The sequence below is a fragment of the Heteronotia binoei genome, chromosome 19, assembly GCF_032191835.1.
Source record: "Heteronotia binoei isolate CCM8104 ecotype False Entrance Well chromosome 19, APGP_CSIRO_Hbin_v1, whole genome shotgun sequence".
Classification (NCBI taxonomy): domain Eukaryota; kingdom Metazoa; phylum Chordata; class Lepidosauria; order Squamata; family Gekkonidae; genus Heteronotia; species Heteronotia binoei.
The window spans coordinates 38802463-38820055 of record NC_083241.1 but is presented as its reverse complement, the minus strand read 5'-3'; the positions used below and the strand labels follow the sequence as shown (position 1 = coordinate 38820055).

At 47.7% G+C, this 17593-nt stretch overlaps 1 protein-coding gene across 1 annotated transcript in view; it reads right to left on the bottom strand.

Annotated features, from left to right (window-relative positions):
- The window catches only part of PTPN9 (protein tyrosine phosphatase non-receptor type 9), a 59253-nt gene that overhangs the window by 4952 nt on the left and 36708 nt on the right, over positions 1–17593 (bottom strand). The window contains exons 5-11 of the mRNA XM_060260194.1: positions 16473–16578; positions 8850–8960; positions 7223–7551; positions 5541–5634; positions 3732–3801; positions 2374–2452; positions 738–888 (exon numbers count right to left, since the gene is read on the bottom strand). Of these exons, the coding sequence (XP_060116177.1) occupies positions 738–888; positions 2374–2452; positions 3732–3801; positions 5541–5634; positions 7223–7551; positions 8850–8960; positions 16473–16578 (940 nt within the window). The remainder of the gene's footprint in view (positions 1–737; positions 889–2373; positions 2453–3731; positions 3802–5540; positions 5635–7222; positions 7552–8849; positions 8961–16472; positions 16579–17593) is intronic.

The following is a 17593-nucleotide window of genomic DNA, read 5'->3' as shown; positions in this document are numbered from 1 at the left end:
AAGGGGAGGAGTGGGAAATCAAACCCAGTTCTCCCAGATAAGAGTCCACTCACTTAACCACTATGAAGAAGAAGGAGAAGAGAAGGAGCAGGTTGGATTTATACCCTGCCTTTCACTTGGAGTCTCAGAGTGCCTTACAATCACCTTCCCTACCTCTCACCACAACAGACATCCTGTGAGGTAGGTGGGGCTGAAAGAACCCTGAGAAAACTGCTCTTGAGAGAACAGCTCTGAGAGAACTTGTGACTGACCCAAGGTCACCCAGCCGCTGCATGTGGAGGAAGGGTGGGGACTCAAACCCTGTTCTCCAGATTAGAGACTGCTATTCTCAACCACTACACCAAACTGGCTCAAAACCAGCGTATGCCTTGCATACCTAAGGTATTTCCTGTACTGGGAAAGTTTACTCTACACTTGGTGAAACAATCCAAATTCTGACTCAAGAAAAGTCAAAAATCTGTGATAGGTAACAATGAGGCTAATTCGCATTACATACCTCCTCAAACTGCATAATTATTTCTGGACAAGACTTTTTTGTAGAAAAAAGCCCAGCGGGAACTCATTTGCATACTAGGCCACCCCCCCCCCCGATGCCAAGCCAGCCAGAACTGTGTTCCTGCTAAAAAAAAAAAAGGCCTTGTTTCTGGACCTTTTCTCCACAGCAAACCCCTTTCTGTCTTTCAGCCTTCAGGCAGCAGGGCTGGCAGAACCCCTCCCGCGCATACACCACGGTGTACCTCGCAGTTGTAGATCTCCAGAACCGTTTTTTTGTAATGGTTGAGGTTCTCCATCCCAAGGTTAGTGACTGTCAAGATTCCATAGCAGACCTGAAAGTCCTTCTCCAGCGGCCAGTACTGACCGCATTTCCTTCGGCCACCTTCTTCGATCCTGTAACGCAAGAGCGGGAGCATAACTTATTCACCAATCCCACATGAGAAGAGGCCTTGAGTAAGCATCGGAACCTTTAAGTGGATGAACGGCAGGGCCTGTGGTGGAATTCTAGCAGGAGGTCCTTTGCATATTAGGCCACGCACCCCTGATGTGGCCAGTCCTCCAGGAACTTACAAAAAAAGAGCTTTGTAAGCTCTTGGAGGATTGGCTACATCAGGGGAGCGTGGCCTAATATGCAAAGGAGTTCCTGCTAGAATTCCACCTCTGGGCAGGGCAAAGGATAGTTTTCCCACCACCACAGTGTCAGCAGAAACAGAGCTTGCGGAACAACTCCTTGGCGCGTAACTGCTAACAGGTGGCAGTCAGTGTGCATGTCGTCCCCTAGATGCCGCCCAAGAATAATTGGAGGCTGTGACAATGTGCCTGCCTGCTATGGACAAAATAGCTGGTTCTGTAAGTGAGACTTTAGGGCAGGAGTGGCCAAACTGGCTTGGGACCCACATGTGGCTCTTTCACACATATTGTGTGGCTCTCAAACCTTCCCTCCTCCCCCATCGGCTTGCATGGAGAAGGCATTTCTCTCTTTAAATCACTTCTCCAAGCCAATGCAGCTGGCAGCTTGGAGAATACCTTTCTTTTCTTTGAAGTTGCTTTCTTTTCACCTCTCTCTCCCTTCTTCCATGCCCCCCATCTATTTGACTTCCTTCCTTCTTTCGCTCCCTCCCTCCCTCCAACATCTGACACTCTTCTGCATGGGACTTTTTGACAATTTGGTCTGGAAACACTCTTTTAATCAATTAATTCTTAATTAAATTATTAAAATAGCGACCAACATAACAAGGATGTAAACTCGAAAAGGAAAAAAGGTCTCAGTAAATTGACTTATTCATGTACAACATTACATGACACCTGCAAGAAATAAAAATAAAATACAAAAATATTCACCCTCCACTGTATTACCGAAATAAACCCACAAAATAGTTGTGATTGTCTCAAAAGTACGCTAACAAACTATAGCACATACTAGATGGAATCTTCTTCATTTTGCCGTTGTTGGTTAAAAATTCTAAGACCGGGAACTACTGTTTCACAAAATTAGAGGGAAAATTTGGTGATTCTAACAATTAGATTTGTTCGGACAACCTCTCCATAACAAAAGAGTCCCATAGTTTACTGGAAATACTCTTGTCTGTGCTCAAGCATCAGGTTATAAGCCTAGTGGAATGACACAGCAAAACCTTGAGCCCGCTCACTTATCTTTTAGCCTGGCCTACCCTGCAAAGTTGTTGTGAGGCTAAAGAAGGGGAAGGAAAAACGACACACGTTGCCATGAGCTCCTTGAGAGGGAGCCATAAATAAAGAGAAAGAAAGGGACACAACACTGTTATCCTGGGAGAGAATCTCCATTCTTTGGATTCAAGGAAGGTCCAAGGTCCAGCCTGTGACATCCTCTCTCACATGAACCTGTTCGCACATACTTACCTGGTCGTCATGACGATGACCAGCACGTTCTGCTCCCACACCATGCGCCAGAAGTCGCCATAGGTGTTTTCTAGTGGTCCTGTAGAGAAACAACATGCATTAGAGGAAGGCAAAGGAGAAATCCTTATCAGTCTGGATCCAGTCTTTGCGAGAGAAGGCAAACCACCACACGAAACACAAAATTGTGTCTCTTCCAACAAGGCAGATGCCCTTCCCATGGATTTAGTAGGCAATGCTTTCTTCACTGAGCTGTTTTCCACCCCCTCATGTCCTCCTGGCGTACTTCCTTACACAACGAATGATTAAAATGTGGAATTCACTCTCAGAGGATGTAGCGATGGTCATGGGAACAGACAGCTTTAAAAGGGGATTAGACAGGTTCCTAGAGAATGGATCTATCGGTAGGTACACTAGCCATGGTGACTAAGGAGAACCTCCACATTCAGAGGCACTCATCCTCTGAATCCCAATGCCAGGAGGAAACATCAGGGAAAGGCCCTCCAGAGGAACTGGTTGGCCCCTGTGAGAGACAGGATGGACCACTGGTCTCATCCAGCAGGGCCCTTTTGATGTTCTTATGAAGGCCTCAGCCTCTATGCATTGTTGCTGGCCCTTCAAAGGAACCAGTTGGCCACTGTGTGAGACAGGATGCTGGACTGGATGGACCACTGGCCTGATCCAGCAGGGCTCTTCTGATATTCTTCTCAGGGGAAGGCCTCAGCCTCTGTGCCCTGTTGTTGGCCCTCCAGAGGAACTGGCTGGCCACTGTGTGATGCAGGATGCTGGACTAGATAGACTACTGGTCTGATCCAGCAGGGCTCTTCTGAAGGCCTCAGCCTCTATGCCCTGTTGTTGGCCCTCCAGGTCACTGTGTGAAGCAGGATGCTGGACTAGATGGACCACTGGTCTGATCCAGCAGGGCTCTTCTGAAGGCCTCAGCCTCTATGCCCTGTTGTTGGCCCTCCACGTCACTGTGTGAAGCAGGATGCTGGACTAGATGGACCACTGGTCTGATCCAGCAGGGCTCTTCTGATGTTGTTAGGTCTACTCAGACTGATAGTGGGTCTCTGGGATCTCAGGATGAGGTCTTTCCTATCACTTCCTGCCTGGGCCTTTTAACTGGAGATGCCAAAGATTGAAGCTGGGACCTTCTATGTACCAAGCAGATGCTCCACCACTGAGTCACAGCTCCGTGTCCCCAGGACAGTGGCAAGCAAACAGCTTCACATATGAAAACATCCTGGATTCAGGCCTGGGCACCTCCAGGTTTTAAAAAAACTGTGGCCAAGCCTGACTGTCTTAACACCAAGCCCGGCAGAAAAAAGCCAGCTTCCTTCCTGGATTTGTGGCACACTCACCTTGAGTGCCGATGTAAGCATTTCTCTGCTTGTAGCCGTCCATGAAGCTGGCATTGATGTAATCCGTCAGCTGGGGAGACAGAGGAATACAACTTAACTTGCTGATGGCAGAGAAGATACTGGATTTATATCCTGCCCTATACTCTGAATCTCAGAGCGGTTCACAATCTCCTTTACCTTCCCACCCCCCCACAACAGACACCCTGTGAGGTGGGTGGGGCTGAGAGAGCTCTTACAGCAGCTGCCCTTTCAAGGACAACCTCTGCCAGGGCTATGGCTGACCCAAGGCCATTCCAGCAGCTGCAAGTGGAGGAGCGGGGAATCCAACCTGGTTCTCCCAGATAAGAGTCTGCACACTTAGAGCTCTGGCTGACCCAAGGCCATTCCAACAGCTGCCAGTGGAGGAGTGGGGAATCAAACCCGGTTCTCCCAGATAAGAGTCTGCACACTTAGAGCTCTGGCTGACCCAAGGCCATTCCAGCAGCTGCAAGTGGAGGAGTGGGGAATCACACCCGGTTCTCCCAGATAAGAGTCTGCACACTTAGAGCTCTGGCTGACCCAAGGCCATTCCAACAGCTGCAAGTGGAGGAGTGGGGAATCCAACCCGGTTCTCCCAGATAAGAGTCTGCACACTTAGAGCTCTGGCTGACCCAAGGCCATTCCAGCAGCTGCAAGTGGAGGAGTGGGGAATCCAACCCGGTTCTCCAAGATAAGAGTCTGCACACTTAGAGCTCTGGCTGACCCAAGGCCATTCCAACAGCTGCCAGTGGAGGAGTGGGGAATCAAACCCGGTTCTCCCAGATAAGAGAGCTCTGGCTGACCCAAGGCCATTCCAGCAGGTGCAAGTGGAGGAGTGGGGAATCAAACCCAGTTCTCCCAGATAAGAGTCCGCGCACTTAACCACTACACCAAACTGGCGAGAACATGTACCATGTTTGTTACGTGACTACGTATCGGAAAGGGTGGAAGTCTGCTAAGGCAGCCAGCTCCCCTCCCCTCCTTTCTGACAATTCTGGTTTGCCAAAGACAGGAAGTTTTAAAACTCAGCCAAAAATGTGTGGTCTGTGAGCGGGTGTCCCATCAGAAGGGAGACCAACAGTATGCAGTGCTCAAAAATGGCTGGTGTGCAAAGACCCAGTGTGGTGTAGCAGTCAGTGTGTCACACTAGGATCTGGGAAACCTGGATTCAAATCCCCATTCTGCCATGGAAGATTACTGGGAAGTCGTACTCTCTCAACTGAGCCTACCCCAAAGGGTTGTTGTCGGGGTAAAACGAGAACAGCACAGGCTACTCCTGAGATCCTAGGAGGAAAGGTGGGATAAAAATCTACTAAAACAGATACCCCCTCAAGTCCCCATCAAGGTGAACGCTCACTAGGGTACCTCGGGTTAGTCACTATTTCTCTGCTGGGTCCACCTTACAGGGCTGTTGTACAGGATTAAAAACAACAACAATGGGCTAGATCAGGGTGGCCAAACTTCCTTAACGTAAGAGCCACTTGGAATAAATGTCAAATATTTGAGAGTCGCAAGTCAGGAAGGAAGGAAGGAAATAGATGGGGGGGGGGAGGGAAAGATGGAAAGAAAGCAACTTTAATCTTAAATGCATTATCGATTTGGAGAACTGATTTAAAGAGAGAAATGCCTTCTCCAAGCTGGCCAACAGGGTGGTGGGGGCTTCAAGAGCAGCACAATATGTGTGAAAGAGCCACATGTGATTCCTGAGCCACAGTTTGGGCTAGATGGACCAGTTTTTGGATTTGGGATAAGGCAAAACAATGCACAGTCCAGGGTTGGATACTGGCTTACCTCTGGGTAGCTGAATTGTTTGGTCAACTTCACCCTGGTTTGGTCAAGGCAGGGCACGTCTCCGTATCTGTTCTTCTCTTGGTTACAGGGCGCTCTGCAACAGCGGAGAAACCGGTACAGGATGTGAGCAGGACTGCTCTTGCGCTGGGAGGAAACTGGTTTGGAAAACGTGTGTGTGTGTGTGTGTGTGTGTGTGTGTGTGTGTGTGTGTGAGGGGTGGTTCTTCCCTGGACTCAGGGCCGAGGAAATCCCGATGAAGTGGCAGGAAAAACAAAAATCTGAATTTTTAAGCCTGTGGAAATTCTACAAACTTACAACAACAAAAAAGGGCCATCTTCCCGCAATGTTGGCTCTGTTGTTATGTAGTCTGGTTGTGAGGAATAGCAGGAACTCCTTTGCATATTAGGCCACACCCCAGGGCCTTTTCTGTAGCAGGAACCCCTTGCATATTAGGCCACACACCCCTGATGCAGCCAATCTGCCATGATCTTACAGGGCTCTTAGTACAGGGCCTACTGGAAGCTCCTGGAGGATTGGCTACATCAGGGGATATGCAAAGGAGTTCCTGCCACAAAAAGCCCTGGGGGAGTGGCCTAATATGCAAAGGAGTTCCTGCTACAAAAGCCCTGATATGGACGATGCTTCATATTTGACCGCCGGGAATCTTGTGCAGAGACCCAGTGCGGATCCAGGGGTTGAAGCATCAGAGCAAGACGGGGAGAATCAGGTTCGAATTCCCACCTTGCTGGGATGACTTTGTTCCAGCCACACACGTTCTCAGTGAAATCTACTCTATAAGCTTGTGGAAAGGATAGATGGAAGAAAGGGGGAAAGACACGTATACTGAACTCCTTTGAACAAGCGTGTGATAAAAACGTAACGGATAAATTTAACCAACACTTTTAAGCCCCAGAGATTTCACCAAGCATTATTCATGTACTTTCAAACATCTCTTATGATAGCTATCGTAAGAACAAGAGACTCGAGGCTGTCCCTTTTTTAAATGAAAGGCAAGATTTTCAGGAAGGCGAATCTTGCCTGCAAAAGGACAATGTGAAGCCCTGCTCTTTATTATTATTATTAAAGTTTAGAACATAAAAACATAAGAGAGGCCAATGGCTCATCCAGGCCAACACTCTGTGTCACATAATAACATAAGAGAAGCCATGTTAGATCAGGCCAATGGCCCATCCAGTCCAACACTCTGTATCACACAGTGGCCTATATATATATATACACACATACACACACTGTGGCTAATAGCTACTGATGGACCTCTGCTCCATATATTTATCCAATCCCATCTTGAAGCTGGCTATGCTTGTAGCCGCCACCACCTCCTGTGGCAGTGAATTCCACATGTCAATCACCTTTTGGGTGAAGAAGTACTTCCTTTTATCCCCAGGGAACAAATTCCATATTTTAATCACTCTCCGCCTAAAGAAGCACAAGGCGAATTCCCAGAGGAAAAGTCGATTTATGGCCATTTTGCCATGAGGAATGAATGAAACCATGTTCAGACACAGTCTACCTATGAAGGCCAGTTTATGGGAGGCGCCACCTGGAAGGGGGCTTTATGCCCCTGGATGTGGGTCTTTGGGGATATCCACTGTGGGAAACAGGATGCTGGACTAGATGACCCTTTGGCCCAAAGTGGCAGGGTCCTTCTTAAGGTCACTTACAAGGAGCAGACGAACGTGCCGGCTGGGCTCCTGCGCCGGATGCCCTCATATTCTTCATAGATGCCCCGTTTCTGCTTCTGGGTCACATGCTCCAGCAGTTCCTGGACCGTCAAGGCCTTTGGCCCGGGCACGTGCACTGAGCCATTGTCACGAGGGGTGGCCAATGACACCAGAATCAGCTCGTCCAGAGGGTCTGGGTGACCGTTCTGCTGCGGGAGGAACCGGCAGTTCAAGCTGAGAGGGTCCAGTTTGAGGGACCCGCCCAGGTACTCGGGGAGACATTCTTGAGGGAGGTGTTGCTTCAGCTCAGACATCTTCACCATCTGAACCTGAGGAGGGGCCACAATGAAAGCGAGAGAGATGTCAAACAAGCGTAGGGAAAGCTGAACTTGTACAAAGAGACTTGGGGATAGGGAAACGAATTTGAACACAGGATCGCTCGGGCCAAGGTCGCGTAGGGAAGACGGTGGGAATCTCAGAATGAAAGTGGCAAGTCAAGTCATGGAAAAATGGCCATGCTGGAGAAATCGACAGTGTGCAAAGTCAGTTACAGGGAGGGAAGGCAGCGTGGTATAATCCAGCCTTTTCAGATCTCAGAAGTTAGGCAGGGTCAGAACTTGGAAGGGAGACCACCAAGGAAGGCTCTGCAGAGGAAGGTGATGGGAAACCACCTCTGCTTCTCCCTTGCCTTGAAAGACCCTTGCTGGGGTCACCGTAAGTTGGAAGCTAAGCAGGGTTGGTACTTGGAAGGGAGACCACCAAGGAAGGCTCTACAGAGGAAGGCAATGGCAGACCACCTCTGCTTCTCACTTGCTTTGAAAGCCCCTTGCTGGGGTCACCATAATTCAGAAGTTAAGCAGGGTTGGTATTTGGGAAGGGAGATCACCAAGGAAGGCTCTGCAGAGGAAGGCAATGGCCATCCACCTCTGCTTCTCGCTTGCCTTGCTCATGTGGCCATATGATGAAACTTTACACAAGCACAAAGAGGTTACAAGCTTTCTGAATTCCCCAAACTGGTGTATTAACTTCTGGATAATCCAAGCATGTGGGAAGCAGAACCAAGTGTATTTTGTGGATACAGGATTCTTGTCTGCCATGAACTCATGGAACCTGCCTAACACTGAAGCAGACCCTTGGTCCATCCAAGTCAGTATTGTCTGCTCAGACTGGCAGCAGCTCTCCAGGTTCTCAAGCAGATGAAGGTCTTTTCCATCTCCTCCCACCTGATCCTTTTCACTGGAGATGCTGGGGATTGAACCGGGGACCTTCTGCATGCCAAGAGAATTCTCTGCCACTGAGCCTCTGAGATCTTCCCCATCATCTACTGTCTGGTCCTTTTAACTGGAGATGTCGGGGACTGAACCTGGGCCCTTCCACATGCCAGTCAGAAGCTCTTCCACTGAGCCACAGCCCCTCCCTGTCCACGCAAAGAATTCCAGGGAGTGTTTGAAAGAAGGCACTCGCTTCACATAGGATTTTGAGACTCACTGAGAACATCAACATGAACCATTTCAGCAGAACTACAGAACATCAGCCCACGCTTTCCAACAAGCAGAGGAGTGAACGCAGGCCCGTACTTGGGAGGGAGGGCAATGAGACACTGCAAAGCCGAGCGCCTTCCACTCACCCGTTCTCGGAGCTTTTCTTTCAGCAGCAAGCTGATAATGGAATAAGGGACTCGGAACCACATCGGGGCGCCGACAATGAAGACCTTTTTGAGACGAGCTGGGAAGGCTCCCTGAGGACGGGCACGGAGGGACGGTTTGGGAAAAGAAAGAAAAAAAACACACACACACAGGTGACAGCTCTCCATTAGGTTGCAATGGTGGGACAAAATATATTCCATGCTGATAACCAGAATTGTACCGGTGATGAATGCACTTTATTTCCTTTCTGCCTTCCTTGTCCCCATTTCAAGTTCAAGTCCAACTAACCTTTATTGGCATAATATCCAACCTGACAAGGAACCAGTGACTAGTTCAGGGTGGACAAGCTTGCTTAATGTAAGAGCCACACAGAATAAACATCAGACGTTTGAGAGCCACAAGACATGAACATCAGATGTTTGAGAGCCACAAGACAGGAAGGCTGGCAGACAGACAGGCAAATAGATCGGCGGGGGAAGGTGGAAAGAAAGCAAGTTTAACTTTAAATGCTTTCTCCAAGCTGCCAGCTGGCTTGACTTGGCAAGGTGATTTAAAGAGAGAAATGCCTTCTCCAAACCAGCCAACAGGGTAGTAGGGGCTTTGAGAGCCACTCAATATGTACGAAAGAACCACAGTTTGGCCACCTCTGAAACGGCCCATCAATCAATTGGCGATTTGCAAACATACTGAGCACCTCCTAGATGCTAGATACAAACATTTTGCAGCTGTTTCAATTACCAGTTGGTTCCGAGTCAACAACAAGGCAATTTTACTTTTGTTTGGCTTTCTGGTTTGCTCACTGAAACTGGGGGTTCATGAGTATGGGCCAGAATAAAATGAGTATGGGATGCAGGTCAGAATAAAAAGTACAAATTAGGATCACGTGTTCTACAGTTTCTATCTCTGGTTGCGTGCAAGTGCACAATCTGTTAACATAAGGAGTTTTATGGAATTTTCTAAGAAGTATTGCAGATCGTACCACATTAAACCTTGCTAGAGAAAAGGCTCTGCGTTGCCAGGGGCCGTTAGGTAGGTGAGATATTCAGCCAGGAGGGAAAACCCCCAAACTCAAGGGTGAGCATCTGGCTTCGGCAAGACTCTCAAGAACCTGCCTTGCCCCCATTTGTCTGCACTCTCAAAATAAATTCAGAGTTGGTTCCTTAAGGCAACATGGGGCTGCCATTCTTGGGATGGAAAATTACTGGAGATTTGGGAAGGGGTGGAGTCATGGAGTGCATGGGATTTGGGGAGAGGAGGGACTACAATGGGGTATAATTCCATCGAGTTTACCCTTCAAAACAGCAATGTTCTCCTGGAGAACTCATCTCTGTAGCCTGGAGATCCGCTGTAATTCCGGGAGATCTCCAGGCCCCATCTGGAGGCTCAGAACAAATTTTTTTAAAATTCTGTAATAACGCCAACACTTATACCAAAATATTCAGTATGTGTCTTACAATTAGGCAAGGTTCATCCGTTACAAGCAACAATTTCATTCACACAGTATCAATGCAACTGCACAAAAAGGATCAAAAATCCAATTCAGCACATCAGGGCCCTACGGGATCTTTTATAGTTTTGCAGGGCCTGTAAGGCAGAGACATTCCGCCAAGCCCTTTGCGTGAGGACAGCGACGGTTGCTGTGGTGGTATCTTTTCCTCTCCACCCCATCTTGGGGGATCCCCCCCACCCCTGATGTGATCCAATAACTGAATAAGAGCACTTGAACGACGCCATCAGGGTTTGTAATGTCTAATGTAATTGATTATATATATTTTAATGTAACTGGATTTTACTGTTGTAAAATGTAACTGATTTTACTGAGCCTGGCGCTGGCCAGGATAGGGTGATTCATCAAATATAATAAATAATAATAATAATAATAATAATAATACTATATACCGCTCATATAAAATACAAAATTTCAAGGTTCAAACAATTGTAACTCAATTCCAACAAAAGAATCCAAAGTCCAAGTCCACATCAGAATCCTGGGTATAAATCTCATTCCGGTCACCTTTGTCAATGAACCCTTTGTATAATTTTATAAATCTCCCCTTTTCTAAACTGAAAATTCTCAGACTCCTCAGCCTTTCTCCTCCTGTGGCCAACAGGGGGAGACTAGTGTCTACAGCAACACAGGAAAAGAAGGTTTTTCTCCGTTCCAAAGGAGCAGAAATGTACTCAGAACTCAGAAGGCTGGGCTGGGAAATAATTCGGCTGCCCTTTGCACACGAGTCCATCAGGACGGCAGCCCCCAGCCCTTTTGGCACCAGGGACTGGTTTTGCGGAAGACAATTTTGCCATGGACCAGGGGTGGGGGTGGGGCGCACAATGGTTTCAGGATGACACAGTTGCGCACTTTATTTCTCTTCATTTGATGTAGTGGTGAAGTGTGCACACTCTTATCTGGGAGAACTGGGTTTGATTCCTCACTCCTCTGCTTGCAGCTTCTGGAATGGCCTTGGGCCAGCCATAGCTCTCACAGAGTTGTCCTTGAAAGGGCAGCTTCTGGGAGAGCTCTCTCAGCCCCACCCACCTCACAGGGTGTCTGTTGTGGGGGAGGATGGGAAAGGAGATTGTAGGCCGCTCTGAGAGTCTGTCCTTGAAAGGGCAGCTTCTGAGAGAGCCCTCTCAGCCCTACCTGCCTCACAGGGTGTCTGTTGTGGGGGAGGATGGGAAAGGAGATTGTAGGCCTCTCTGAGAGTCTGTCCTTGAAAGGGCAGCCTCTGGGAGAGCTCTCTCAGCCCCACCCACCTCACAAAGTGTCTGTTGTGGGGGAGGAAGGAGATTCTGAGCCACTCTGGGTGGAGGACAGGGTATAAATCCAATGTCGTCATCTTCTTCTTCCATTGTAATATATAATGAAATAATTATACAACTCACAGCCCGGTTGCTAACAGGCCATAGACCGGGACCAGTCCACGGACTAGGGGTTGGGGGACCTCTGCATCAGGAGACATTAAAAGTGAACATGCATAAGCTCAGGAGAAATCTGCTGCCGCCTTCTCAGATGCACGGAATAGCAAACGAAAGGGCCCATGTGCCGGCCTTAATTTAAGGAGACCTTTAAAATCAAATCCTGACTTTATGCAGCTCTACTGGTGCTGAAGTCACATTGTTGGAAAGCCGCTGGACTTAAGGCTGATTTTGCCTTTGTCTTCATTCAGGTTTAACAGCCTGTAAGTCGTACACCAAGGGGGGAAAAAAAGACTTTTAAGAATGAAAAATGACATCAATTTATGGTTGATTTAACTTCACTTTTGCTCAGAGGGTGATCTCTCTTTCTTGGTCTTGGAAGTCATACTGAGGGGTGATACTTAGGGCAGGGGTTGACGCAATAATTTTCTTGCATTTACCAACACATTTAAAATACGTTTTATAGACTATTATATTTTTACCTTGTTATTTTTTTTTTTTAAAAAAACCGTTAAATGGTTATATGCCTTTTAAAAATTGTTATACGATTGTTACAGTTTTACTATTTATGCTGCCATATATGCTGGGCTTTTTTTTTTGTAGCAGGAACTCCTTTGTATATTAGGCCACACCCCCTGATGTAGCCAGTCCTCCAAGAGCTTACAGTAGGCCCTGGACTAAGAGCCCCGGAAACTCTTGGAGGATTGGCTACAGCAAGGGGGTGTGGCCTACTTTGCAAAGGAGCTCCTGCTACAAAAAAACCCCCTGCATATACAGAATCAGATTCGGTTCATCAAGACCAGTCTTGTCTACTCTGAGTGCCAGTAGCTCTCCGGGGTCTTTCCCATCACCTTCTGCCTGGTCCTTTTTCTTTTTTGGCATTTTTTGTATATTTTGTGTGTGTATGTGTCTGCACCTGGAAGTCCTGGTCACTGACCCCTACTGGGGGCCTGGAGGATATTCAGAGCAGTGGCTGAATTAAGCCTTGGCATTTCAAGGAAGCCTCCCATCCAAGTACTGACCAGAATTGACCCCGCTTAGCTTCCAAGATCCGATAAGATTGGGCTTGCCTGGGCTATCCAGGTCAGGGCAAGCTGGTCCCTTTTCAACTGGAGATTCTGGGGCTTGAACCTGGGACCTTCTGCATGCCAAGCAGAGGCTCTTTCACTGAGCCACGTCCTCTCCCCAGGAAGTTTAGTATTGTAAGTTTAGCTCTCCAGGGTCTCAGGCAGTGGTCTTTCTCATCGCCTTCTGACTGGTTCTTTTTCAACTGGAGATGCCGGGGATTGAACCTGGGACCTTCCGCATGCCAAACAGAATTCTCTACCCCTGGACCACAGAATGCAAACTTTTAAAACATCATGGAATCAATGCTCCCTCTAAGCTGTGGAGTCTTGTGAGCAAAAATTCTACTTTATGAGCTACTGGCATTAAAGTTGTGAGATACTGCATAAATCAGTTTGCTCTGGGGCTATTTTTCCTGAGCTAAGACAACAATATTTGAGCTGGAGGCTTAAAAAACTGTGAAGAAGAAGAAGAAGAAGAAGAAGAAGAAGAAGAAGAAGAAGAAGAAGAAGAAGAAGAAGAAGAAGAAGAAGAAGAAGAAGAAGAAGAAAATATTGGATTTATATCCCACCCTATACTTTGAATCTCAGAGTCTCAGAGCGGTCACAATCTCCTTTACCTTCCCCTATATCTTCTCCCCCCACAACAGACACCCTGTGAGGTAGGTGGGGCTGAAGGAGCTCTTATAGCCACTGCCCTTTCAAGGGCAACTCCTCCGAGAGCTACGGCTGACCCAAGACCATTCGAGCAGGTGCAAGGGGAGGAGTGGAGAAGCAAACCACGGTTCTCCTATGCACTTAACCACTACACCAAACTGGCTCTTGCTAATTCAGCTTAGCTAGCTCACACTAATTCATCTTAGAGGGAACACTGCATGCAATTAATTATGATGGTAGACCAACACAAAAACCAGTGTGAGGAACTCTCGCAGCCCTTCAGCAATAACAGACCACCATCGTCATCAGGGCTGGACTTTGAGGTGGAACCGCAGGGGCAGCCAGCTTTGGGTTGAGAAACTCCTGGAGATTTGAGGACAGAGCCTACAGAGGGTGGAGTCTGAGGAGGAAGCTCAGCAGGATGTGATGTCATAGAGCCCGCCCTCTGGAGTGACCATTTTGCGCCAGGGAAAGAGATCTCTGGTAGTCAGGAGAGTAGCTGTAATTCTGGGAGAATCCCAGAGCTCACCTGGAGATTAGCAACCCTAGGTGCAATTCTGGGGTTCTGCAGATACGGGATTGGGGCTGGGGAGGGAACAAAGGCTGTAGCTTGTTGGCACTCCCTTTCTAGGTCACCAAGAGCCATTTTTTCAATTAAAAAAGGTAAAGGTAGTCCCCCTGTGCAAGCACCAGTCGTTTCCGACTCTGGGGTGACGTCGCATCACAACATTTTCACGACAGGCTTTTTATGGGGTGGTTTGCCATTGCCTTCCCCAGTCATCTACACTGGGTACTCAACAGGAACTCCTTTGCATATTAAGCCACACACCCCTGATGCAGCCAATCCTCCAAGAGCTTACAGGGCTATTCGTACAGGGCCTCTTGGAAGCTCCAGGAGGATTGGCTACATCAAAGGTTTGTGGCCTAATATGAGTTCCTGCTACAACAACAAAAAAGCCCTGACCAGCCACATGGACCTTCCAACCTTGGCTCCTTTCCCATTCCTCCAGAGGCAGCAGGAACCAGCTGCCAGTCACAGCCCCCACGGAGCAAGGGCCCCCACTTTCCTGAAACACAGGTTGGGGTATGAGATTCAGAAGAACCATGCGTGCTCCTTCCCCAGACCCTCAGCACCACTGCTGCAGCAAGAGACTGACATGCTTTGTCCGGCTCTCCCCCAACCTTCCTTCTTTATCCCTTCATTTCCTCTCCCCCTCCCAAGAAGATTCTGAGAACTGCAAGTTCCTAGAACTCCCGAGGGCCGACCGGCAAGGCATTTTTGGAACCACAGTTTCCAGAATGCACAGGGGGAGGGTGTGTGTGTGTGTGGGGGAGGAAACAGAGAAAGTCAAGCTAGAGGGACAGTGTGGAAAGAATTTTCTCTCCTTTCAGTACCCCGATCTTTCTCAACAGGGCAGAAACAACACGGATGGGCGGGAGAGGGAATTCTCAGCAGCTTGGATGTTTATCTCCTGAGCTGAGGGAGTATCAATTGTGTCAGCTTCTCTTGAATTAATAAGATCTTGTGACGACTGGTGTGAAGGGCCATGGAACTATGAAGTCCAGAACCTAGCATTCTTTAAGAAGACGATGACGACCCTGGATTTATAGCCTGCCCTGTACTCTGAATCTCAGAGTCTCAGAGTGGCTCACAATCTTCTTTACCCCACAACAGACACCCTGTCAGGTGGGTGGGGCTGAGAGAGCTCTGACAGAAGCTGCCCTTTCAAGGACAACTCTGCGAGAGCTATGGCTGACCCAAGGCCATTCCAGCAGCTGCAAGTGGAGGAGTGGGGAATCAAGCCCGGTTCTCCCAGGTTAGAGTCCGCGCACTTAACCACCACACCAACTTTATTTGTTTTATTTGTTTTACTTTATTTGTTTTATTTATTAATTCCCTGCCTTTCTCCCCAATGGGGACCCAAAGAGACTCCTCTTCTCCATGGTTTTATCTGCACAACAACCCTGCAAGGCGGGTTACGCTGAAAGCACATGACTGGCTCAAGGTCACCTGGCGAGTCTTTGTGGCAGAGTAGGAATTTGACCCTGGGTTTCCCAGATCCTAGCCTGACATTTTAACCACTACACCACGCTGGTTCTCTTTAATTAATAGATCAATTAAACACGAACGCCAAGGCAAGTGTCTCTTACTTCATCGTTTTCGGTTTGAGACACCCAAAATGAGAGCCTTTGTAGGGCTTCCTATGTTACTCAGCCCCTGCTGGTTTGTAAGATTCTTTACCTCCTCACCTGCAAACTGCTCCCCTTACCTGTGACCCCTTCTACCTGTAGATGGGGACAGCACATTAAGGAGCATGCATGGCTACCTCCCCCAACATGTCTAGCTTGATACCCATTTATGGAAGAGCCAAGCTAAGCTGGACAATCTTAAAACAGTCCCTTTCACCAGCATTCCATGTATTGTAAGGTCACCAGAAATTAAAGAAGAATTCTCACAGCACCATGGACTATGTAGTTTTTAATGTTATAGAGGCAACCTCAACACAGTTCCTTTTATTAGCATTCCGTGTATTGGAAGGTCGCTTGAGATAAAAAGAAGCATCCACACAGCATCATGGGCCACGTACTTGAATGCTACAGGCAATCTCAGAACAGTTCCTTTTATCAGCACTCCATATACTGGAAGGTTGCCAGAAATCAAAGAGGCATCCACACAACATCATGGGCTATGTAGTTTAATGCCCTGAGAAATCTCAAAATAGTTCCTTTCGTCAGCACTCTGTGTATTGCAAGATCACCTGAAATTAAAGAAGCATTCACACAGCATCATGGGCTATGTATCTGAACTCCTTGGGTGCACTCCAGAGAATCTCCCATTTCTGACCATGACACTGTCAAACCAGCATAATATTTTAGAAAGTATTTGGGGGGGGGGGGAGGGGACTGAGAACCCAGAGACCCGATTCTCCCATTCTCAAACATGCCTCAGTTTCCTGTTCTCTTTACCTTCAGTAAATTGAGAATTTTCTTGCTGAGGTCCAGCTCAAAATTGGTATAGTGGGAGCCTGCCATGTCATATATGAAGACCAGGCCGTTCCGCTGTGTTTCAAAGCTGGTGTAGGCGAGAAAAATGACAGCACAAATCATCAATAAGGGAACTGAACACCAGAGGTTATATTCCAGTTTCATCCACTGCATCGTGTCCCTATAATCTGTAAAACTCTCTTTTACTACCCTCATTTTTATCCCACACCTTCCTCCATGGAACTGATGACAGCATATGTATTTTGTTCTTTTCACAACAACCCTGCGGGTTGACTAGCACAAGATTGCTCATTGAGTGTAATAGGGGATTGGGGGTTTGAACCCAAATCGCCCTGCTTCCAATCAGCCACATTAACCACTACATTCTGAGGTTAACCCTTCCCTTGCGGAGGAACCAAACCTTGCAAGGGACAAATGGTGGAGCTATAAGAGGAACTGCAAAAAGGAAGCGATGGAAGTTAGGCATCTTTCTACCAGACAGCTTGTTGCTTAAACCACCCCCCGCCAGCTAGTTAAGATGGATTAACTAAACAAATCAGTGATCAGTTATCCCAGATCTCTTCCTTTGGGTCAACACAACACACTGAGGGCTAGATTAGGGGCCCTTTGGTGAAAACTGAAGAAAGCCTGAATCATTGGCAGGATTGCTAAGGAAGCCCAACATCTCTGGCACACCTTGAACAACTGCACAAATAGGCAGACACTGAGATGAGACACAGGGTCAGAAAAGCTTCTCTGGCTGAAATCTGATCCTGTTATCTAAGTGTTAAAGCAACAAGCTGTCTGATAGAAAGATGTCTAACTTGCACGGCTTCTTTTTTGCAGTTCCTCTTACAGCTCCACCATTTGTCCCTTGCAAGGCTTGGTTCCTCAGTAGGGAAAGGGTTAACCTCAGAATACTACAACAATGAAAGGAAAGACTCAAAATTTTAGCAAAATTGTCCCCCCCCCCAAAAAAAACCCCCTTCCTTTCTTCCCACCTATAATATGCACACAGGATCCTCTAGCAATATAGCCAGGTTTTCATCGAATTCAGGGTAACCGTCTGAGCCCTTTAATGAAAAACAAAAATCCTTTGGGAT